Source organism: Ambystoma mexicanum, chromosome 12 (genome assembly GCF_040938575.1).
Source record: "Ambystoma mexicanum isolate Mex_15411 chromosome 12, UKY_AmexF1_1, whole genome shotgun sequence".
NCBI lineage: Eukaryota > Metazoa > Chordata > Amphibia > Caudata > Ambystomatidae > Ambystoma > Ambystoma mexicanum.
Window position 1 is genome coordinate 573,126,544 of NC_090936.1, and position 25,959 is coordinate 573,152,502.

At 45.9% G+C, this 25,959-nt stretch overlaps 1 protein-coding gene across 1 annotated transcript in view; it reads right to left on the reverse strand.

Moving 5' to 3' along the window:
- MRPL16 (mitochondrial ribosomal protein L16) overlaps positions 1 to 14,154 on the reverse strand; it is a 106,083-nt gene extending 91,929 nt beyond the window's left edge. The window contains exon 1 of the mRNA XM_069628897.1: positions 14,002 to 14,154. Within this exon, the coding sequence (XP_069484998.1) occupies positions 14,002 to 14,059 (58 nt within the window). The 5' untranslated portion in view covers positions 14,060 to 14,154. The remainder of the gene's footprint in view (positions 1 to 14,001) is intronic.
- Between the last annotated feature and the right edge of the window lie 11,805 nt (positions 14,155 to 25,959).

Genomic DNA, 25,959 nt, shown 5'->3' on the forward strand with positions numbered 1-25,959 from the left:
GAGAATAAAAGACACACCCCAGAGACATTTAAAGCATGTTGGATAATATATGATGGACAAAACGTTAAGAGTTTGTATGTTACGCACACGTTAGATTTGCTGTACACTATGTACTATCTCCTGGTTCCTCAGCTGTAGTTCCAAAGCGTAATTCCCACTCCTGTTGCAGAGTCATGCTTCAGTTCCATAAAGCTGCACGGTCCAAGACAGACGAAAGGTTGCGCAAAAAGGAATAGCACGAGGTGTAGGCATTGCCAAATAAAACGGCTTTAGTTACTACAATGCACAGGATTAAATAGATCTAAGGATAGCAGTCGGGAGCTTAAGGGCATTTTGTCACTGCAGCGCAAGATGAGCAGGCGGGAACGGGAGCTTCTTGGATAGAACAGAGCCACTTACTGATTTTGTCCTCATCTCTGGAAAACGGAAGAGCTAGCCCATGGCACCTCTCCTTAAATGTCCTATACAAGAACAGGCGGAAAGTGATCTCGTTTCTGCCACTTCACTACACGGCAGAATAGAAAGAGAAAAAGATCTGGATTTGAAAAGCCTGGGCCTCTCAGCGAGTCTGCTTTAAGAGTGAAACTTTTATTACATATGAAACGCAGTGCGTGAACCCAGCACTAAAATGTAGACGTTGGATCAGCTCATTCTTGAGCGAGAGGCAGTCAAGAGTGGTCTGGGGAAATGCTTACTTTGGATTGGAATCATTAGAGTGTGGGGTCCCCCAATGCGTGTGCATCTACCCACATCTTATCAGATTATTAAGTGGAGATTATAAAAAAGATGCAGAGAGAATATCGCTTATATATAGCACAATACAAAGCTGGATGACATCTAATGGTATGTGCCTAAAAGGAAATAAAAGTTTTTTATCTTTGGATCCTCCCAAGCTCGTGCTAAGCTTAACAGGCAATACACTGGTTTTAATATTGAAAATCACTTTATCAAAACAGCGGCCAAGGTTAAAATTCTTGGGGTAACCTTAGAGTCCTCAATGAACAGGGGTGCACACGTGAACAGTTTGGTCAACAAAACCCAATATCACCTACGTCTGCTGAGATTGGTCATACCTTATGTCTCGGAAATAAATTGCACGACCTTAGTTCGCGCCATCATAATGCCAAGGATTGACTATTGGAATGCCCTTTTGGTTGTTGCAAATAAGGGATGTGTGGAAAAGTTGCAACTCTTACAAAATGATGCAGTACGAAATATAAAAAACATCCCCAGATATGAACCCATCTCAATTCACAGAACAGAGTTACATTGTTTGCCAGTAAAAGCTAGAATCTGCTTTAGAACATTTAACATTGTCCATAAATGTCTTTATGGACAAACAACACAATATATTCAGGAATGCATCAATGTTCAAAAATTGCACAGAGTTACACAGTCAGCAGACACTATGCGGCTGATTTGCCCCATGAGCAAGCGAGGTAGAGGAGAAGGGCGCTCCGTCCCGATACAGGCTGCACAGGCATGGTACCCTAGTACCATGTCCAAGTTCAAGTTGCTGTTCTCCTCCAAGCGCTTTCATGTCTCTAACCATCTTCAGGGAGGCCGTCTTTTCAGGTGTTACAAATTAATCTCAATTGGTCTCAATGAATTCTGGTACCTGTAATCTGTTTTAGGTAACAGGAACCAACTCCCCTCCAAAAGCACACTTTTTTCCTGGTTGTGGGGTGGGGTGGGGGGGTGGAAAACCAATGATGTGGCTCTCCTGGGTAGGGGATGGTGACCCCGAAACTAGAGTGCACGCCTCACCCACCCTCTGTTTCTCTGCATATTGGTTCAGAAGTCCCCGGCTTTAGAGGCAGCAGTTAGAGGCAGCGGCACCGGGGTCACCATGCCCTACCCAGGAGAGCCACGTCATTGGTTTTTCCCCCTCCCCCACCAGGAAAACAATGTGCTTTTGGAGGGGGGTTGGTTCCTGCTTACCTAAAACAGACATACAGCTACCAGAATTCCTTGAGACCAATTGAGAATAATTTGTAACACCTGAAAAGACAGCCTCCCTGAAGATTGTTAGAGACATGAAAGCGCTTGGAGGAGAACAGCAGCTTGAAGTGCAGCAGGTATTCAACACTGCGAACTAGAGTGCGCGTCTCACCCACCCTCCGTTTCTCTACATATTGGTTCATAAGTCCCAGGCTTTAGAGGCACCGGCACCAGGGTCACCATGCCCTACCCAGGAGAGCCACATCATTGGTTTTCCCACTACCCCGCACCAGGAAATAAATTGTGCTTTCAGAGGGGAGTTGGTTCCTGGTTACCTAAAACAGACTACAGCTACCAGAATTCCTTGAGACCAATTGAGACTAATTTGCAACACCTGAAAAGACAGCCTCCCTGAAGATTGTTAGAGACATGAAAGCGCTTGGAGGAGAACAGCAGCTTGAAATGCAGCAGGTATTCAACACTGGGAACTAGAATGTGCGCCTCATCCACACTCTGTTTCTCTACATTTCTAAACTGTAACCTGGTGGGCAGACGTTTAGGAGGCCACCCACGGTTTAGTGAAACAGGGGAACCTTTTCGACAAGCCAGACCAATCTAGGTAGCTTGGCAGGCGGTCAAGACTAAGTCTCAGGATGGGTGAGAGTGAACAAAAGCCCACAATGAGCACATACAGCAATGAACCACAAATTACTCCTAGACAAGTGTATATGAAAAATATCTACACCAAGTTTCCTAATGCAATACAGTGGAAAATCACAGCAACAACCGGTAAAGAGAGGGTTGAGTTAACACATTAATAGCATTAAGCAATTCTTCAGAGTTGTTCCCTAACTTTCGAGTTCAGCCCTAAGAAGAGTGGAGCCTTGTGATCCACATTACAGTTGTGTGTGAAAATGCACGTTTGTGCAGGTGAAGCAAAAAGGTGGGTCTTCGTGGGAGGGCTGTAGCAAGTCAGGAAGGGGCTCAAGGTGATGAAGAACTGGTTTGCACTATTCGAGTAGGCCCTGCCCTTGGCAGCAAAGCAGTGTTCAAAAGGCGAGAATAACGTCAAGGTCGCTAGTAGGTTCGAGTCCTGCAGTTTTGCAGCGCTCCCGCTCTCAGCAGCTGCGGGGAGAATGATTGTTGTGACCATACAGTTGCTTTTTCTCAGCTTCCAAAGGAGGTATGAAGAAGATTCGGGAGCAGCAACCTCCAGGGCACACGAGAGCAGAACAGTAAGGATCTACAGCGACCGTCACCAACAGATAGTAACGCGGGAATCACAGATGTGGGCAGCATTACGCACTATCCTATTTCGGGACCTAGAGGAGCTAGGCCTGCAGAATTTGGCGGGAGAATGCACGAGCCCACAAGCAAGCAATATCCCAAATCTCGGGTTTCCACTCGAGGCGGCAGTGATTGTGTGGGATACCTTGTGGTAGATTTGAACAGTTCACTGGATAGCCTAGGAACACTTCCTAAGGGGCTTGTTCGGTGGGCAAGCATGGGGCACCGAGAGTAGTTCCCACTAGTCCAAACTGGCGAATCACCTTGGCAGGCCTACTGGATCGAAGAAGCCAGGGGTCCGACGGGACAGCAGAGGGTGAAGGGTGCCAATACCTTCCAACGCATCTCCGGCGGTTTCACAAGTCTGTTTCTTTGTACAGGAAAGTTGGCTCCTTCTGTTGTTCAGTGAGAACTCTGGTGATCGACCTGGAATGGATGCAGAACCCCTTGTCTTATCCAAGATTAGCTTCATACCAAAATCAGTCCAATCGAAGATCTGCTCTCTTGCAGGCATCCCAGTCATGGATCAATCACGGTCCACAGTGGTCCCAGTCATTCAGGCACTCCAGACATCCTGGCACCAGTGGTGTGAATCGGGAACAGGCCGTCCAACCCTGCTTCCTAGGCGCACACACACGTGACCTGCAGAAGCCTGCGAAAGAGATTAGTTTTCGCCGGAGGCTGCATGCCCAAATAAGGAAAACCCAGGTTACTCGACCTGGGTGAAGGCAAGGGACAAAATGGCCATGGGACAGAACAAAGGATTTGTGGCGCGCCCGTTTTCGGACCTGGCCACAGTCTTGAACCAAACACGGTAAATGCAGTGAGATTCAGTAAAACAAAGTCAAACATTATAAAAACGAACTGCTGCCCCCAGTTCATCCCAGGTACACTCGTACAATCACCAAAAAATTCTTTGAGGGTGTCTAGGGCCATAAAACTAAAAAGGGCCCCCTGCACATGGAGCAACATAATCAAAGACTAAGGGAAACATAGTTTCCCAGTACTGATAGTCTGAAGGATGTGTCAGTTTCCCCATAACAAGTGAGCAGAATCCGAATGAAGTACAGTTTAAGGGGGGGCTCCAATGGTAAAAGTCAGGATCGGATAGCCAAACAAAAGCTAAAAGTTTGTAGGGGTCCATAAATGGAGGGTAAATTGCACATAAAAGAAATCTTTCCTAACCCTCGGCTGTCTCTCGAGTGTAGGAAGAATAGGTGGCAAACAGTAGAACTAGGTGAATTCCCCCATAGGCTTTTCTAGGTATTCCGTTCACCACCTTATCTGGGGGTGCTTGAATGCTTTCTCTGGTGCCATTGAAGACCTCCCCGCCAAGCTAGGGAGGATCTCCTTTAGCATTGTTTTCACCTCCTGCTTTAGTGGGTAAGGTTCGGCCAAAAAACTGGGGACTGCTCTTTCCACTCCCTGAAGATTTCCCCCTTATTTCTAAGACCGACTCGCACAGTGTGTTTAAGCTGAGGGGGCCCCTGATGGTTCCGGATACAGGTACTGAAGGGCCAGAATCTGGGAACCCCAGGTACTGAGCCACCTGAATCAGGACATTGATGTAGTGAAAACCTAGCTGTGGTACTTAATGTTGGTAAGTCATAATATTCTTTGTATTTTGTTTCACTCTTCACATCACATCAACCATGTAAATTTTCTCTCTTCTTTTCCAACATATCCATAGTGGGTTTAACCAATGGCACAGTGATCGTCCTCTCATCATTACAAAAGGTTCCACATTAGTGGTCAAATACAGTGTGAGCCTGTACGCATTCAATGTTTCCTTCAATTGTGTGTCTCCATGGAAAGGAGTTGGCTATCACCAGTTGAATGGTGTCCTTAACAAAAACGATTAATTATTTCTACTAATCGGTTTGACAGCACATGTTATAACGACGTGCGTATATGTCCAATTCCATGATCTCTCAGCAATGCTTGTACTTCCTCTGATATGAATTGTAGTTCTCCTCTGAACTACGTTCTCCATTCACATATAGTATTAGAAAAACGATTACTTTTCTTGTTATTATGGTCTAATTATTCCCCATTCTACCTATTTGGAAGTGTACTACATTAAGACAAGAATATAGATTTTGCGTGTTTCTAATATCTGAAACAGGCCTTTAATGTTCATGTCTAATTTTTCCATTCACAGAATGGTATTTGTTCAGGCTGGAAAGGGTTTGTACATGTCTTTTTTGTTTTATCACTGTTTGCGCATGATTGGCAGTTATAACTAGGTCTTCGACATCACTAACATTTTTGGCCAACAATATCTTTTTCTAATGCAAACTTTTCCAACGCTCCTCCTTAGGTGGCCTTAGTATACCAACGGAAGCAATCTGTGTCTTAACTTACAAGGCGGAATCAAACAAACAATCTCCCTGTATGATGTCCCCCGTGTCTTAAACAATTTCTTGAAGAACACGTGTGTATTCAGGTAACTGTTGTGCTACAGTCCCCCGCCTGTTCTTTATGCCTTTCCATAGTAATTATGCTTCTTCATCCAAATTAGTTGCTTGTATCCATTTATCTTTGTTGATTCATGGTTGTATGGTAGCTATGATGGAGTCAGTCTTTCCTCAGATTGTAATTCAGTGTCTATGTACTCTCCCTTCTCTCGTGTGTTCCTCCATGGTAACCAACCAGCTACAGTATTCTTCTTTGCCGGTGTAAAAACCATCTATTATATTGCATAATCTCTACCATCCAACTTCAAATTCTTGGAGATGTTGTTTGCAAACTTTTGGTGCTTATTATGTGGATTAAGAGTTTATGATCAGTCATTATTATTGGTAAATCCCATATCAATGTCTTCAAGTGTTTTAGAAATGTAGACTCCTAATATATCCTTCTCAATTGTAGAGTAATTTAATTGTGAGTCACATAGCATCCTTGATGCAAATGCAACCACTACTTCTCTTCAATCTTGGATTTGGTTCAGCACTCCAATTCCTAAATTACTCACATCCACTGTGATTATATTTAATCGCAGTTGTTTTAAAATTCAAATAATGGAGTATGGTTGATTTCCTATGTTATTCTATGTCTTTCTGGCAGACATCTGACCATGGCATTTTTCTTCATCAGTTCTCTCAGTTATCGGGTCTTGTATGCAAAATTGTGTATAAACTTTGAATAATATTCTGCGATACCCAGGAAGCACCTCAACTGGTCCTTGTTTTTTGGCAATGGTATCTGTTATGGTCTTTAGTTGCTGATAGTGCCTAGATATTCTAGTTCAGGAACCCTAATTTTGCAATTTTATATTTTACGTGTTAGTGCTTTCCTTTGATTACTTGTAGAACTTTCAGCAGTCTGGCATGCTCCTCAGAGTTCATGCCTGTTATTTCCATGTCATCTTAGAAAATGTATACACCTTTGAGTCGTCCAAACAATTGTTGCATGAGCCTTTAGAACTCTGCTGCGTACAAGGCCAGGCTAAATGGCATGCGCTTGTATCTAAATGCCCCTCATGGTGTCACAGATTATGTTAAATGTTTGGATTCTTCATCAAGTTAGTTTAAAAAGGTATGCTGGTGATAGGTTTACAAGTCTTGAAGTACCTGGCTGAGATCATGGTAGTTAACATCCGAGGCGCACACAAGGACAAAGACAGCAACAAATCCTAAGAACAGAATACACATAACATAAAACATCTTCAACGCTGTTTAGAGATACCAGGTCATATTTCCAAACAATGTCCCACCAGTCCAGAGACCAGATTTAAGTAAAGACATAAGTCTTCAGGGCCTTCTTAAAGACTGGCAAAGTTAGCATATTTCTCTAAGGTCCTGTGGTAAGCTGTTCCAGAAACAAGGAGCTATGGAATCGAAGGCCAAGCTTTCAGCTCTTAAAGATTTAGCACATGGTTTAACCAGCAGATTGGAATTACTATATCCCAATGTGCGAAAACTGGGTTTAGGAGTTAATCTAGCTTTCAAATATACAGGAACATTCCCGTACAGACACTTGTGGGCGATGGTAATGACCCCAAAAGGCAAGACGCTCCCTCACTGGAAGCCAATGAAGAGCAGAACGAGCCTCACTAACGTGATCTCTCTGTTTAAGTTAGTTGGCAATTCTGACAGCACTATTCTGTAACTTCTGAAGTTAGGCTATGTTACGCTGAGAAGAACCATGTAAATGGCTGCCCTAACAATAAATCCCCCCCCCAATCGCCCCCAACAATAGCTTGTGCCAGGTGAGTACAGTTATCTTTGGGATAGAAAGGGGCGAATATGACAAAGCAGCTTCAAATAATACAACGTTAGAGAAACAACATGATTGATTTGTGCTTTCAAGTTCAGAGTAGCATCGAGAAGGACCCCTAGGGCCTTAACTTTGGTTGTCACTGGATTAATATAACCGGCGATGCTGAACTTTACCCTGGAGACAACTTGCTGAATCTATGCTGTGTGCCAATAATCCAGAGTTCAGATTTAGAGTCATTAAGTTGAAGTCTGTTATAAGCCACCTAGCTCTGAATTATGTTATATATCTTATTAATGTTAATGACATCCTGCTTATAATCCAGATGGAACAGTAACTGGATGCCATCAGCATAGTTGGTATAAAAGAGACCAAGAACATCCAGGATGTCAAAAAGAGGTTTAGTGAATACATTGGGCCGCATTACGGGGCTGGCTGTAAAAGCAGCCGGTAGACAGTGGGCTACCGCTGACCCCATAACACTTTTTCTGCCGCCCGACATCCCCGTGCCACCGGGGGTATCATAGGTGGCGGAACAGTTATTACCCGGTTGTAGGACTCCATGGGAATGGGAAACCTGAAGCACCGGCACCGTTAATAACGGTGCCGGTGCTTCCGTGAAAAGCCTGCCTGTCGGGGCCTGAACTCAAGGCATGTCAGTCCTTCTGTGCCCCTACCGGCAGACTCTTAGTTTGACGGTCCGGAAAGGCTGCCGGTACGTTGTTACCGGCACCCTTAATTCCGGACCGCCAAACTTGCAATGAAGCCCATTGTAAAGAGTAGGGGACAAACAGGATCCCTAGGATCGCCACATTAAGAGTGGCTGCAGAAGAGTCCATAAATACTCTGGTAGTTTGCTCAGATAATAAGGAATAAACCCAACTTGTGGCTCCAGATGAAAAATGGGCTGAAGAACACAACCTGTCAGTATCTTATAGTCAACCAAATCAAACGCTACCAAGAAAAATAGGATCATGGGCGATGCTGATCCACCCTTATCCAGGATCTGTAACATGCTGAACTTAAGATCTAGATGGGCGGTCTCTGTACCATGCAGAGCCCTGAATCCTGACTGCCTGTGGCCAACTAGATTGTGCCTTTCACATTGTTATGGTCCAATAGTTAGGGGCCATCTTAGGGCCCCGGATTTCTTTTTTTCACAAGTGCAGCAATCCAGGCCTGTTTAATGAATGAAGGAATTGTAGCAGAACTAAAGGAAGAATTAATAAATGTGGTGATGGGACCAACCGAAATGAAGGCACATTCTTTTATGGCTGGACAGGGATCCACTTCGCAGACCATGTGTTTAAGATACTTGATAACAGATAGGTCATCTTTGTTTCAAAACCATGGAGGAAACAAAAATTTTTTTTAAAAAATGTAAAAAGAATCAAACGATGGAAAGTCCAGAGAAGATTCCCTAGTTCCTAGGGAAATGGAAATATATCTTAGCTTTTGAGGAACTGCCTGATGCAGTGTATGGATCTTTTTCAAAAGAGCCTCCTGTATGGATGTATACCAAGTCTCATCCTTCCGAATGGTATCATGTGGTTTCACCTCAGGAGATTTAAATTCCCCCGAGTATTTTAAATAGTTCTTTGGAATCCGAACTAGCAGAGGTACTACAAGACTCTTATTGTTCCTTCTTGGACTTAATGTGAGCTCTTCAACTTTCCTCATTATCCGATAATGTTTTTGAGACGTTATTCTATGATCGCAATTGGCTTCATTCTGGGGTAAGCCAGGTTTGTTGGTTAGCGATAATAATTTTGCAATCCCTTAATGGGGCAATCTTATCAATTACTGAGAGTAATGTCTGGGAATAATACTCTTCAAAATCTTGGAATGAGGATAGAGTAGCAAGCGATTTGAAAGAGGAACCAAGCAAAGGAGAAAGTGTAGCTTTGCACACATTACATTTAGTAATCACAACATGAGTAGAATGTACTGTTATACTTTAAAACTGGGGTTGGCACAACACATTTAATGAGGTAATGGTCTGACAAAGGACACAGCGATAGGTCAAGGATATTAATGGTAATGCCATGTGGGCAGACTCAATCCAGTGTGTGACCTTCTCTGTGTGTAGAGACTGTAATATGCTGAATGAAACCTAAATCAGCAAGTGCTTGATTAAGAGGGTCAGCAAAAGAGTCTGTGCCGTCATCAAGTCAATGGTTACAGTCCCAGAGCAACAAACTGTTCGAGGAGGGTTTAAGCATTGGCCCGAGTGTGGAGATCAATTGGGTCTTGAAGGATGCCATTTTATTTGGATGTCTATACAAAATGGAGAAAGTAAACGTAATGCAGAGGTTAACTAGCAATTTACCCAAAAGTAGTTCTGAACCTTCTGGGGCTTCACGAGATACATCATGTATGTTGAGTCATTTCGAAAGATCACAGCCAGCCCTCCTCCCTTGCCCACGAGCCTGTTCCTGGCCAGAATAGAAAAGCCACCTGGACAGCAAGTGCAAGATTGGGGCCGGTGGTATTGTCATTGCGGTCCCATACTTCTTGGGAGAAGTCTTGCTCCTACTTGCTCATGAATTTCCATCCCCTAACTATTTAGTCGAGTTGCTTCTTTCATACCATCACAAAGTTTTGACCCTCCTATTTCCCATAATTATTCCTGAAATAGATCTGTCCATTATTCCCATAGTATGGGAGGTTCACATGGTGTGGCTAGAACTCATTTAATTGTTCACAATTTAAAACTTTATATACCCAACTCAACTTTCAAATAGTCCAATATCTTTCAAAAATCTTAAAACCTTTATTATATGTTTAACTGATCTCCACTCAAAACAGCGTTGCCAATGGTGCTGGGTTCCCAACCATACATTGCTGTATGGTGCCTCCCATCCCAGTACTGAGCCCAAGTATAACGTATAGCTGGGCAGCCAGTAACTATGTGCCGAGTGTCTCCTTTACCTCCAAGTTGTCACAATAATGGCATGTAGGCTGGGGATAATCCTTCCGATTCCTCATAAAACAATATCTTTCTGGCATTTAACACATTTATTCTGAACCTTATGAATTACCCTCCAACTCTGGAGTTGGGGAATTTCTCTAGCTATTTAAGCAATATGCCCCGTTTCATGTTCAAGCTTTAAATCCCCAATCAACTTACATTTCTTAAGCCCCAAACATGTAGCTGTCCAGCCCATATCCCATAACCGATTTTATACAGTATGCATGTTCACTTCCAGCTGGTCAGAAGTACAATTAATTTAATCAAAAATCAACTCAAATTTACGGGCCCAAGTCCCCCAAGTATTCCCACTCATTTTTTACTAGTAGTGAATTTGGGTCACAAAAAAGCAAGTCTTGGGGGAAGGAATTATTTTCTTCAACAAAAGAAGAGCATTCCAGCAAACTCCTTTTAGAAAATATATGTCCCAGTTCATAACGTATAGCAATGCGAGGTAAACCCTGGGGCATCCCCAGCACCTTGCGGCACAAACCAGCTTCGAGGGCATCAAACAACCCCCAATCAAGATCCAACTTGGTCTCCATACCATAAATTATACTTGGTATAACATTTGCAATAGAATACTCCACAATTGGCACAAGCAAAAACCTCCCATATTTATGAAGAATTGTCCTCATTCGGAGCATAAAACTGTCCCTTTTGGCACAGAGACTGTTGGTGTTGGCTCCATTGCTTGTCCCTCCAAAAATCGGAACTCCCAACTAGATGAAATGATTAGCTACTTCCAGGGGCTCATTATCCAAACAGAATCCCATTCTGAGTCGAAACCCTCATAACATGGGTTTTTGCTTTATTCACTTTTAGGTGATCTATTTCAGCATAAACTTGTAGCGCCTGAAGCATTCCTTGATGTCCAATTCGGTTTAAGATCTAGTAATAGAACGTCATCTGCATGTGGAAGCCAATGGATGGGCTGACTACCCAATCTAGGAGAAGCCAAACAGGCAGCCTCAAGCGCCATAGCCATGTCAGAAATGTAAATAAACATGGCTGGTACACACCCCTGCCGTAGCCCCCTGCGCACATCAACTTGCTTTGATGAAAATACCTTGCTATCTAGGCGCACCTGGACGACCGTATCAGCATGGAGATAAATAAGAATAGAGTAGACTCGACTGCAAAAAAAAAAAAAAAAAAAAAAAAAAAAAAAAAATCACACCCCCTTTTCTCATTTTGTACTTTTATTTAGTTCTACATGAACTGTACATCTGTGTCCTTGGAGTATTAGAGCTTTCAGTCTTTGCCTCAACAAATTATTCTTGTTTGTCTATTATCATTTTGTGATTCCCCAGAACTGGCCATTTTGTGCATTTCAAGTCACAAAGCCTTGCCGGAGACTTGCAGACTTTATGGGGTGCTTTTTTCGATTGTTGCATGGCCGTCTATGCTTCACGCTGACGATGAAGGGTGCTTTCCTTAAGTATTTAGCGCGATGTGCTTTTCTGCATGCTGTGCTCCCCCACTGTTGCTGTTGCACCCCCCGCCCTCTTTACAGACACTTGCACTCCCGCTGCGTGACACTGACATTTTCTTTTTTGGTATGTGTGCCAACGCGTTCCGGTGGCGTCCGTGTTGTTGGCTGGTCTTCATTCCTTCCGCTGGCCACTCTAGTTAAGCATTTGGGAACATAGAAAATCAAAAGGGGTGATGGCTGGAAGATTTGGAATTAATCCCAACCTCTGGCATTGCTCTGGGCAACCCTCCAGACCATCGTTCTTCGCCTGCCAACCCATTACAAAAGGGTAAAGGCCATTACAAATCAAGCTTGTTCCAACCCCAAAAGGGGCAGTCCAGCCTGAACTGCTTCGTCCCATCCCTTCTGCACGAGACCACAGACATCCCCAAACTTGTTTTCGGCCTTGTTGGGCCTCATCAGTGAGGAGTAGCTTGAGTCTCTAGGCCCAGCAGGCATAGGACCCACATCTGGGCATACCCGTCCCACTCAGGGCGACTATAGCAAACAAGAGTTGATGGCTGGAAGGTTTAGGGAACCAAGCTGCAACTCACTGAGGAGGCCCAACAAGGCCGAAACATGTCTGGGATTGCTTGCGTTTCCGTACATAGGGGACCTGGACTGGCAGTTCGAGCTGGGCTGCTACCATTGGTGGCAGTACCCGACTGATTTTGCATATGGCTGAACCCATTTTGCAATGGTGCAGAAGGGCTTTTAAAAAAAAAAAAAAACAGCGGTGTTGAAGGTTACCTACAGCAATGCCAGTAGTTCACATTTATTCAAAACCTTCTACTAATCACTTTTTTGGTTTTAAGCATTTGGGACGACCTGTTTGCAGAGCAAAAAGTCAGTGGGATCCTCGTCCTCCTCTGGGGCAGGAACTTCAGCCTTCATCGCCACAAGATGTAGTGAAGACACAGCCAGAGTACTTAAGGTTGGTACCTACTTTTGCTAAGAGGACCCATCTTCTTTCTTTCCAAACCAAACATTATCAACTCTGTTCTGTTTTGGAATACATCATGTGTAATTATGACCCCAGAACAGACTTGAGGCAAACAATTATCAATTGGCCAGCGATTCCTTGTCCAGGTATTTGGCCTTTAAGTCCTCGCTATGTGAGGAAAGGAAGCCCTCTGCAGGATGATTCTGAGGATACGGAAGAGCAGAGGCGTTGCTGGGGGGGGGGGGATGCTGAGGGGGCTGTAGCCCGATGGTCTTATGGTTGTAGCCCCGGATAGAAGCTCAGGGGTTATAACCAAAAAAAAGACTAGCTAGACCCCAGTCCTGGCAGTCCCAAAATTAGTGTAGCCCTGGATCTTTTCCAGACCTAGCAACACCCCAGCGGAGGAGGAAGGGGAGATATGCCTGCGCTTGCTTCTACTCCCAATGCCTTCCTCCTGTAGTGCTTGCTTGAGGATTTCCAGCAGTTGCTCCTCAGAAACCCTCTCTCGACTTCTCTTTTGATGGGACCTTGCAGGAGAAGATTATTAGCATACAATGCAGTCTAAAGCGACCTATGAAACTGTACACACAGTGGAGAACCTGTGCCATTTCAGTTCCCCCATGTTTCAATAAAGGCAGATTGCCCTAGGGCCTACTCTGAAGCATGCTAGTTGCTTAGCAACCGGGGTACATGCAACCCAGGCACCCCCTCTGGATTTCCGGCAGACCTGTCCCCTCTAGCACTTACCCGCGGTGGATGTCTGGCGCTCTACCGAGGTTTTTAACATTTGTTGGTGTAGTGCTACTATGGCCTGAAGGGAAGGGCCAGGGCCGTAAGGATGACAAGTGGTAAATAAAACGAGGTAATCCAACTCACAGGCAAGTACTGGGACGAGGGGGAGGGACGTGGAGGTAACTAATATTACCGATAAGTAATCGGCTCTGCTGCCTCGTCTTTACTGTGCGACTGCAAATGACGATATCCATCATAATGCAAAAATAAAAAAAATATCAGCTGCAACTAAACATTAAGGTTTTTGGCATGCATATATAGCCCTGAAGAAAAAAGAAACACCGCAAATGATGGATGAGACTTATGTTAAGCTCCTTCAACAGTTACTCATAACATACATACGCAACCCCGCACCAACGGCCAAAATCGCCTGACCTGCATAGGGTATGAGCAGACAGCGCCCGAGCCCCACGTAGGCCGAGAGCACTGTCATCTCGGCCACCTGGTTTTGGGATTAGAGACCGTCCTTGGCGAAAAAAGAGGGTAATGTGAATAGTGTCTAATTCCTATTCGAGAAACGGACCGTACAAACGCTCCACCTCTTCGTCATCACGTGAGTGTGCAGTGCACGTTCTGGCGTGTCTGGAAAGTCACGTGCCTCAGGCTGCCTGCCTGCTGGCTTCATCAACGTATAGTCGTTGAATGGTTGACACGAACGGGAAGGTTAGAGTTTAGTGTCGTGTCTTAGAGTTGGTGAACACCATAATTCCTCCTTTCGAAAGCTAATTTGCTGTATAGTAAGTGTGAGAGCGATCTCATACACATCGTTCTTATTATAGGGAAGTGGGGCGAATTGGCCTGCTAGAAGGAGGGGCTATTTCGGTATATTTTGGGGATTCGTTATGTTGTGCAAGAGAGGGTGTTTTTGTGCAATGGGGCTGAGCACGCGCATTCTTCCTTTCCCAGGCGAATTTCCAGTATAGCATACCAGTTTACATTAATGCGCATACATATTTTTTTCCTCGTGGGAAGGCGTTATTTGTCCTCCCCGCTGGAGAGGGGTATTTTGTAGATTTGTCAGGAGCAATAGGGAGGGAGATGTGTTTTGTGCAGTGGGACATACTTGACTGTTCTGTGCCTTACATTTGCTTACGAATTTCCAGCATAACAGTTTATAGATAGGTGGATAGTTAGTTATAGAGGGTAGTGTTATATTGTCCGCACACTGACCCTACGTCAGTGTGGAATGTTTAGAGTTAAACACTCTGCATAGAGTGTTTGACTCATTTCAAGCCTCGCAGCCCAACCTCCGGGGGCCTTTGATTAAAGCTCCATTAAGCTTTATTGGGTCATTTGTTTTTACTACAAATGGCGACGAGGTACACCCCGTAAGGCCCCTGGGGCGGTCACCATTCCCACCCCCTGCCTGCGATTTTCATTCCGTGCCAGTCGCTCCTGCAGCTCCCTGCGCCGCACTTTCTGCCCTGCCTTCCCCGGCTACCAGACGAGACACAGGAGAGGCTTTGCCGACCTTCCTCACAGCCTCCGACACTCTGCCTGTGAAGGGCGCCGCTCCTCCCCGCTGGGAGTTCAGAGCGGCGCACATTCCCCAACAGTGCTCCAGGCAGCAGGGCAGCTGTCCAACTTTCAGGTCAGAGGTGGGGGGAGGACACAACAAAGACCCTTTAACTCTTCCAATGAACGTACACACTTCATTTTATTTTTGTTCTTGCTGAAATTGGGAACATTTCTTTCAGCCCATTGAAACTCACACCGCCGCCTTCATTGGAACGTTGTGTCCTTTTTGAAAGTTGCCACTTTGTTGCCCTGCAGTGCGCACGCAGCAACAAGGAATTTCAGGGACCTTCACTCTATTTCATTCTTCCATTGCTGCTATTGTGATGCAATTTCAGAACCCAGTTTTGACACTCCATCAGAGACTTTTCAGGACCAGCCATTCTGCATGTCAGCCCATTGTGAGGTCACAATCCACACTGGGACTCACCCCTTATACTGATGCCTAGAGACCATGTGATCACAGTATACAGCCATCAAGCATCCTGTCCCACAGGATTCCATAGACATTCAACAGCATTAGCTGTGTATAGCGTGCCGTGCCCCATCTGCACTTGTTTCCCTTAGGGCGCATCACGGCATACGCCCAGAGGGCAGGCGTGTAGAACGCACACGCGCCCACCTATCCATTGGCTGCAAGCCAGAGCCATTCTCCACAGCCTCATTCAGCCTCATAGGGCGTCCTCTTCGTATTTTCTGAACCACCGCCATGCAGAGTGTTCCTCCACCGACCAAATTTCTTCCATGTCCTGGCACTCCCACATGTCCCTGGGAACAGTGGATAGATGGCTTTCAGGTTTACCTGAGGGCCATTGGTGGTAATAAATTCAGTGACGACCTCAAGGAGGCGACTCTACTAAACTGTACTGGAGCAGAGGCCTTCAGAATATTCAGGGCGCTTCCCGAGCTGGATGATGCAGGGGGTGACGGCAGCGGCAACCGCAAATATGAAAATGCACTGGCTAAGCTCTCCAAACATTTTGGCAACAAGACAAATGTCGTGATGGAGAGGTACAGATTTTTCTCCAGAAAACAATTGAAAGGTGAAACTGTTGATGCCTTCCTTGCGTCCCTCAGGACACTCATGTCAACTTGCAACTTTACTGGTGTCGGTAATGAGTACCTTAGAGACCAGTTGGTGCTGAATGTCGCTAATCCACGAATTCAACAGAGACTGTGGCAATCCAAGAATCCATCCTTGGAGGAAGCCACAGAGATCGCCAGAAGCATTGAATTGGGTGACCGTTGCTTGAAGGAAAGATTCGACCAGGCAGGGACCTCTGAGGGGAAATCCATCGAAGCTAACATAAACGAACCTTCAATAGCCCTCGTGAGGAGAACATCATCACATGCCCCGAGGCCCTATCCACCTAGAGGGAAGAACTCGCTACGCTTCAATCAACCTTGTCAGCGCTGCCATAAATGCGGTTGGCAGAAACACGGCGACGTCGACAGAGAGTGCCCTGCAGTGGCTGTTGAGTGCTATAAATGTTATCAGATTGGTCATTTCGCCAAAGTGCAAGAACACAAGAGGCAGGTCGAGTAGTTTTAGGAGGCCATTTGCCAGACCAACGAGAGGCACTGTGCGAGCTGTCGAAAACACTCAAGAACACGATGAGATGTTAACTGTCAATCTAAGGAGTCCACCCATACAAATACTTACCGTCACCTCATTGCAACACTCCAAGGGCCCTTGGGTCAACATGCAGATCAACGGAGTATCACTGCCTGTAATGGTGGACACAGGATCCCCATACACAATGGTTGGTGTAGAAACCTTTCTGTCTGAACTATCTGGTAAAATAAGCGATTTGAAGGACACTACAGTACAAGCTACGGGTTATGGGAAGAGTCCCATAGACATTATTGGCTATACATGGGTGCAGCTCAAGTTCCGTGACAGAACGACCTACTGCAAGCTCTTCATAGCAAACAAAGGTTCATCCATAGTAGGCTGGGAGGAGCAAGCTGCTCTCTGTGTGAAAATCCATCCCGGAGAGGAGAACCCCATAATGTCTGTTCTGAATGATGGAAAAAACATCAAAGATACCCTGGCACTACAGTTTCCCAAGGTGTTCTCTGGAAAAATTGGACTCCTAGAGGGGTTTCAGCACAAGATCATTCTCAAGAGGGGGGCCATTCCTATAGCCCACAGAGTCCGTGGAGTCCCCATAGGAACAAAAGAAGCACTAAAGAAAGAACTTATGCGTTTATGTGAGCAGGACATTATACAACCTATTGAGAGCTCAGAATGGCTTGCTCCCATAGTACTTGTGAAGAAACCGGATAATTCCATAAGAATGTGCGTCGATCTAAGGGACCTAAACAAAAACATATGGATCGACAGGCACCCCCCCCCCAAACATATCAGAGCTGTTAACGACCATGAAGCCAGCAAAGTACTTCAGTACTCTAGATCTTTCATCTGCATATCACCAAATAGACCTGGAAGAAGACTCCAGAAGCCTCACCTCATTTGTCACTCCCCTGGGAGCATTCAGATTCAAAAGGATGCCTTTTGGCCTCGCATCCGCCGCCGCTGTATTCCAAAGACTAATGTCACACCTGTTTGGAGGTTTGGGAGGAGTGCATTGTTTCCAAGACGATATCCTCATATCGGCCGTATCAGAACAAGAACACGATGCAATACTTACCAGTGTATTAAGAGTGATTCAAAAAAGTGGCCTCACCTTAAAATTGGAAAAATGTAACATCAAATGCAACAAAGTGTCCTACCTTGGCCACTGCATAGACTCAAATGGCATCAGTCCCAAGAAAGAACTGATAGACAATATCCTAAGCATCGCTGAACCAGTGAACAAAGACCAATTAAGAAGCTTTCTTGGAATGACCGAGTACTATTCAAAATTTGTAGGTAACTATGCTGATAAGACCAAGAACATGAGGAGTATCATGAAGAAGATGAACAAGTTCGACTGGTCCGAGAAATGCAAAATAGAATTTGAGGAAATAAAACATAATATCAATCGAGCACCCACTTTAAGCATGTTTGACTGCAAGGCAAAGACAATTATATCAGTGGATGCCAGTAAGATCGGTCTAGGTGGAGTCCTGGAGCAGATCCACAGCAAGGGCAAAGTAACGATTGCCTTTGCATCCAGAGTACTAAAAGGAGCAGAATTAAATTATTCTACGATAGAGAGAGAGGCGCTGGGAGTAAGATGGATCCTACAACATTTTCGGAACTTAATTTGGGGTTTGCCCATTACACTCAGAACAGACCACAAACCACTTGTGCATGTTCTTCAGTCAAAGACACCTCATCTCATATCCCCAAGAATAAGACGTTGGATCCTTGATATTATGCAATACAACATCAACATATGCTACACTCCAGGAACACAAAATCAAGTGGCTGACTGCTTCTCTAGGCTATCGACCAATCAGGACATTGAACCTGAAGATCCAGACCAAGACATAATAGCAACCATAAATCCAGCCATTCCCATTGATGAGTGGAAAAGCAAGACAAACGACGATCCTGAGCAAAGAGAAATTACGAAAGCAATAACAAATGATTGGGCGACACCATCCCAAAGTCTAACAGACTTCATGCCTATCAGACAAGAAATATACATGGACAAAGAACACATCTACAGAGGTGACAGAATAATCCCACCGATACAGCTCAGAAACAAATTGCTAGATCTAGCACATGAAGGGCACCTTGGGAGAAGTCTAACCAAGAACCGCTTAAGGTGCAACTACTGGTGGCCGAACATGTGGAGGGAAGCAGAGGAGTTGGTCAAAAATTGCTCCGCCTGTGCCTCAAGCGACAAGTCAAAAACCACAAGAAAAACACCATTACAGCCAATTGAAAGCCCAAAGAATGTATGGTCTAAACTGGCCATAGACATCATGGGGCCATTTGAAAATTTAGAAGCGGTCAAAATCTATATTATAGTCTTAGTAGACTATACATCTAAATGGACGGAGTGGGGTGTAGCTGAGACAAACGTAACCACAAAGAAAATCACTGAATTCCTGACGGGCATATTCAATAGGGAAGGTGATCCCAAAGAGCTAGTCTCAGACAATGGGTCACAGTTTATGTCACTAGAATTCCAGGAATTCCTCAAAGATAAAGCTATCCATCATATCACCACCTCCTTATACCATCCGATCTCCAATGGCCTCGTAGAGAGAATGAACAGGCTAGTTAAAAGTGTCATTCAATTGGCCATCGTCAACACACTTCCGTGGAGAGAGACACTCAAGGAGGCCTTATGTGCATACAGGACAACTCCACACTCCACCACCAGTGTCAAACCATTCACAATGATGAGAGGCAGAATCGCCTACAATCGACTCAGACCAGCCTGGATCTTTATGGACAATGGAGAGGTGAGATTGGACATGGATCACATTCAGGAACGTGTAAGAGAGAAACAGAGCAAATACAAAGCATACTATGACTCAAAAAACAAAGTAAAAGAGATGGCAATTCAAGAGGGAGATTTGGTATGTGTTAAAGAACCCAAGAAGACTCTCAAGGGAGAATCCCGCTTCAGATCCCCACAAAGGGTAGTGAGATGCTATGGCAAATCTGTACTGTTGGAGGATGGAAAGAAATGGTCCGGCGATGATCTAGTAAAAATAGAGAGAGAATACAAAAAAACCAGTACAAGTAAGGACATACCGACAAGAGATGTTATTCAGCCAGAAGACACACATCAACAAGACTGTGATGAAAACAATGACGTAATCGCTGACCCCACAGTCAGTCTTTCCAAGAGGAACCGGAGAATCATTCGAAACTACAACGATGACTACGTCTATTATTGATGCACGAAGTACTACAGACCACTGTCAAGAGGAAACCTTCAAAAAATTGTTGTTACAGTTATATTCCCTTGTTCTCCTTTCCCTTTTCTCCCCACCCTTCCTCCTTTCCCTTTCCTTCCTCCTCGTAAGGGAGATGTTATATTGTCCGCACACTGACCCTACGTCAGTGTGGAATGTTTAGAGTTAAACACTCTGCATAGAGTGTTTGACTCATTTCAAGCCTCGCAGCCCAACCTCCGGGGGCCTTTGATTAAAGCTCCATTAAGCTTTATTGGGTCATTTGTTTTTACTACAGGTAGTGTGATCAGAATTTTAAGATAAAAGGGGGCGGCCACAAACAAAAAAGGACTACCAAGGCAGACACTCAAAACACCAATTGCGCAGAATTTCTAGGACTGGACTGCTATCCTCCATATAAAATGTGCAGATTTATAATGTATGTCATTAATAAAGGAACTTTTGCTGTGATTGGTCTAATTAATATCACAGGCCTTTCTATGTATTTGTTTTTTAACTGTGATGCTTCAATTAGCTCTCTGGCCCCCCGTGGCCAGGCCTTGCCCGCGGTACCTGAAAGTAAACGCGAGACACAGGTCTGCACTGATTGGGCTCCTGGCGCGCACTGCCACTGCTGGGTACGCCCACTTTATTTTACAGTGCATGCGTGACGGCTGACGTTGCCGCTGCACTCACGTGACACCATCACATTCCTCCTTTTTCATAACAAAATTTAAACATTACTACAAGGCACAAACTACTGTCAATGTGACAGACATGCATGTAATAATACATGAACGTATGGGCAATGCAGGAAAAAACCTCGACTGACTTCAAACTTGGCCCATGATGTAGTCTTTGAACCTTACGGGACGGTGCCAGCTCTCTCTGCGGGGTATCGCTCCTCTGTCTCTCTCTTTGTCTCTGTCTCTCTCTCTCTCTCTCTCTCTCTCTCTAGATCTCCTGGTGTCAGTTCTGGATCCCCCGTATCTTCTTCTAGGGTTTGTTCATTGTCCACAGTTTGGGCTGGGGAGACTTCTCGTTGGTCTCTCCTCTTATCTCCCCACGCTACCTTCTGAAAGAAGCTGGAGTTCCTTCTCACCACCCTTCTCTGATCAGCAGCGGTCACCATGGACCCTTTGACTTGGGTCACTCCCATGGGAGTGGGCTCATAATTGAGGGACAGCTTTCCTTCCGGGTGGCGGTTCCTCACCACGACAGTGTCCCCCACTGCAATATCCAGTGGTTTAAGTCTACGTCTGGCATTTTCCAGTCTTCTGCCGTCCTTTGGTTGTCGATAATGCCGGGCGATTGGCCTTCCGCTTCCGGAATGAGCCCTTGCGGGCACCTGTTGAAAAGGGCCTCAGCCGGGGCTACCCCCGTGGACTGGTGGGGGGTGGTTTGGTATTCTCTGAAGAACTGATACAGGGTTCTTTTCAGTTCTCCTCCCTGCCCATGGGCTATCCTGAACACCTTGTTGAGCGTGCACATAAATCGCTCAGCCTCTCCATTCGTCCTCGGCCATCCAGGTGTCATCTTCCTGTGCTTGATGCCGCAGTCGGCCATGAATTCCGCAATGCCGCCTCCCTGAAATGGCGGCCCATTGTCCGAGCAAATCACTCGTGGAACCCATGGGTGGTGAACACCTTTTCCATCACTTAGATGATCTGCTCACAGGACGTCAACTCTACCAGCTCTACCTCAGGGTATCTTGACCACTGGTCGGTCGATCATTACAAGAAAATACATTCCTCTCCCCGTTGACCCAAAGTCTACTTGTAAGGCGATCCAGGAGGTGTTACTCCTCTCCATGGACTCTATGCATGGCTCTCAGTTTACCGGGAGGCTGCCTGTCACCAGACACACCTGCCGATGAACTCATTTCTCTTGAGGCCAGGGAACCACACTTTGGGGCGTAGTCTCGCTTTTGTCTTTGCTGTGCCCTGGTGGCCACAGTGCACCAGTTCCACGACTCTCTCCACCAGCGCCCTCAGAACCACTATCTGGTGGCCCCCTAGTAGCAGTCCATCTCCGGTAACCAAGAGTTCATGTCGCCACAGCTGTTCCAGTTCTCGTTGAGTCTTCCGGTCTCAGCGACTCGTACTGGATAGTACCGACCTCCACTCGCCATTGATAATGGCCTCCTGAATCAGTTGGAAGCACTCATCTTCTCTCAAGGCCTCCGCCACCTCCTCCAGGGTCAGTGCTACCGGCTTTGCTGTGTCTACCACTCAGACATATCCGTCGCCGTCCACCGTTATTGTTGTTTCCTGATCACTGCCACTCCTGGGATGTTGCGACAAGTAATCCACTGGGTTGTGGGTACCTAGCCTGTAGTGCAGTCTGACTCCATATTCCATGAGAGCTAACATCCGCTGCTCTAACCTGGGAGGTGGTTTGGATGAGGACCCCATCAGGATGAGGATTAATGGCTTGTGTTCAGTGATTACAGTTACAGGCTTGCCAAGGATGTAGATGTGGAAGTGCCGGCACCCCCACAGCACTGCCAGCGCCTCCCTCTAAATCTGTGAGTACCTTTGTTCCATGGCGGTAAGTGCCTTACTGGCATAGGTGATTGGTTAAATTTGCCCTTGGGCATCAGGCTGGAGGAGTACCGCCCCTAGTCCCTCCGGACTAGCATCCACAATCATTTCAGACTCCTTTCCTGAATTGAAGAACACCATAGTTTCCTCGCCCGTAAGTGCTTTCTTGATGGTGTCAAAGGCATTTTGGGTAGCTTCTGACCATGCCCAAGTGGTGTCTTTCCTGGTGAGGGTCAATAGAGGTTCTGAGAGGGTTGCCAAATTCAGAATGAATCTCCTGCAATAGGTCACCATGCCGAGGAAGCTCCTAACCTCCGAGATGTTTTCGCAAGGTTTTGCCTCCTGAATGTCCCTAACCTTTTGTGGATCAGAGGAGATCCCCTTGGCATGAAAAACTAAGCAAGATAACTCAATACTGTCTTTTAGGAATTTGCACTTTTCACGGTGCAGTGTCAAACCTAGACTTCTAATCCTCTCCAGTGTCTTCTCCAAACAAGCAATGTGTTCCCTTTTTGATGTGGCATAGACTAAAATGTCATCGCTCAAGTTTATAACACCTTCGAGGCCGGCCAGAGCACCCCTGATGACGTTTTGGAAGACACTGGCGGCTGAGAAGAGGCCAAAGCTCAATCTCTTATATTGGTACAACCCATGGTGTGTCGTGAAAGTCGTAATATAGCGCAAGTCTGGTTGTAGTTCTAACTGGTGGTACCCGGACCGCAGGTAAAGTTTGGAGAATACTTTTGCTCCTTGTAGTTCCCCACCACACCATCCAGAGTGGGTGTGATATGTCTCTCCTGCTTGATGGCGAGGTTGGGCAGCCTCATAGCCAGACAGACCCGGGTTGTTTTGGTTTGGATGCCACCACAATGGGGGACACCCACACGGTGGGGCCTTCTACCCTTTCACTTATGTCCAAGCCAAATAAATTCTGCAGTTCTTGCTCCACTTGCTCCTTCAGGTGAAAGGGTATGCGTCGATGTTTTAGCACCATTGGGCGCACTGTATCATTTGTAATTTGATTGGCTCACCTTTGAGCTTTCCGGCTCCTTGGAAGATGTCGGAAGAATTTTTTCCAGGCTGATGTTGATGTCATCTGCATACACTGTAAGTGTGAAATGTACGATCCCCAGCGCCTCTGATGCAGCACAGCTTAGAAGCAAGTGTGTACTAATGTCTGTTACAAAGAACTTTGCTCAGATGATATTGTCTGCATGGGCCACAGAAGCTACAAATGCGCCTAAGATAGGCAGTGGTTGGGTCCCACCAAATGAAAATATCTTGGCATGTGCTTTCGCCAACACTGGAGGCCCTGGAAGCGCCTCATAGTGGCAGTTCGCTAGTACACATACTGATGCACCTGTGTCTATCAGCACCAGAGTCAGTTCCGCGCACTGCTAGCTGTCATGAAACATGGTGCTCAGAACGGCATCATGACTGCAAATGGCACAGCAGGGGATAAAAGGAATAAAGGCAACCTACATTCCGTAACCATGCATCACAGTCCTTTGTTGTGCTCCATACATCATCTTTCTTGTGCCCCGCATCAGGTCTTCATTACAGGGATATCCTGAATGCTGGAGCTTTGGCGGTTGCTCTGGAGACAATGGCGTCCTCTCCATGTATCACGTCACTCGTTGCGTCTCCGCCGGGTCACGTGACTTTTTTCATTTAAACCCCTTTCATTGCTGCTGCAGTGCTTCTGATTCGTATTACGGCAGCCTACCTTTGCGTTCATTTGGATCTCGGTGCTGATATTTCGAACCTTGCTTTCGTCCCCGGATTGCCTACGTCTTACCACTGTTGTTTCCTTATTACTACAATGCCGACTTCTGTTTTGGATCACAACCGTTGTTTCATAGATTTCCCATGCCTTATGTTTGGTATTGTCAACTATTGGTTACTGCTGTGCATGCCCAGACCGTTGTTTCACGGATTGTCTACGCCTCACGTTTGGTATTATTCTTTTGTCCGTCAGTTGCCGACTCCGGTTCTTACTTCCTGGATTTCTACCTTGCTACTTTTTGAACCTTCATACGCACGGACTAGAGACTTCCTTTTGTGCGTCCTTCCTGGATACACTAGGCATCCGCGTACCGTCTGGTTCCGCTGGTCCCAGGGGAACTAGAGACTAGTGCCACCTTAGTCCTAGGCGTCCTCATTCCGGCGGTGTAGGTGTTTTCCTTGTTTCTGGACTGCTGCATACTGGAGAAGAACATTGGACTCCACTCACTCTCCTAACACAAAACCACAGTAAGCTGTGTCCAGTATTGTTGTTCACCATACCTGACTCCTCTTTTGCAAACCTTGACCTGACTTTAAGCATATCCTGTTATTTTTAGGGTGACACTCTGTTCCCCAGACCGAAGACCTTAGTCTCCGCATGTCAGACATTTGAACTTGCCATTCAGGTTAGTTCAGCTGGTAACTGCTCCACAGTCACTGTTTGTGTTTACCACGTGCACTGACATGGCTCTCCTTTTTTTTCTGCAGCCTGCAGTCATCGTCTGGTGTTCCTAGACCCCTTTGTGTGTTCTTTGAGCCCACTGTGAGGGGTACATTATCAAGAAGAATTTGTCGGCTACTGTTACGCTCACCTGGTCTCTGCGGCGGCGTTGGGGCACGGTTGCAGCCCTCCCAGGAATTTGATCACCCCCGTTGGATCTCTCCCCCTGCGGACTGGCTTTGGGCTTCAACAATTGGTGACGCAGCTCCTACGTGGATATGAAAAAACGTGACTGCGCTGATCGGTGACTATGGTACCTCAAACCCTTCTATCCAAGGTGCGATTTCTGTGGGCATGTACCGGCCCATAAGGCTCACCTGTTAATTATTGATGGTGAGCTCTCCGTCCTACTACTTCTGGCAGGGGCGCTTGTCGATGGGATCTAGTTCCTTCACTGATCCCTGGTGAGTAATAGTCCAGTCCGGCTGCGACTATTCTTCTCTTGGTTGGTAGTAAGTGTTTCTCAATGTCTCTTGTCTTTTCCTCTTTCTGTTTTTTTCCCCTTCTCGCTTTCTTTCTTGTATTCTTGCTCTCGATTTGTTGTTAATTCCTGTATAACGTTTTCATTTCTGTTTTCTTCCCAATAGATGGAATTGCAGCTCAACAGCAACTGTGAAGGTGTGGAACGTGGCCTGGAGGAAGATAGATGGAACCGCAATGTCCGACAACAGGTGAATGATGGTTTAAGGAAAAGCGCGAGATGCGGTGGGAGAGCGACCTTAAATGTAATGTCTTTTTAATGTCTAACCTTGTCTTTTGCTTTTACTTGCAGGTGCTCAGTAGCGGATGAAGCGGGTAATGCTGCGGTGCCAAGAAGGAGGTTTCAACGTCCTCGAAGCCGTGAAGATGAGCTGCGACGCTCCGGGGGGGTTTGAAGGAAAGCTGTGGTGCCAGGATGACGATGACGGCGTCCCAGAAGATTTGAAGAAGACGCACAAAGGTGAGAGCAGATTCCCCAGATGGTAA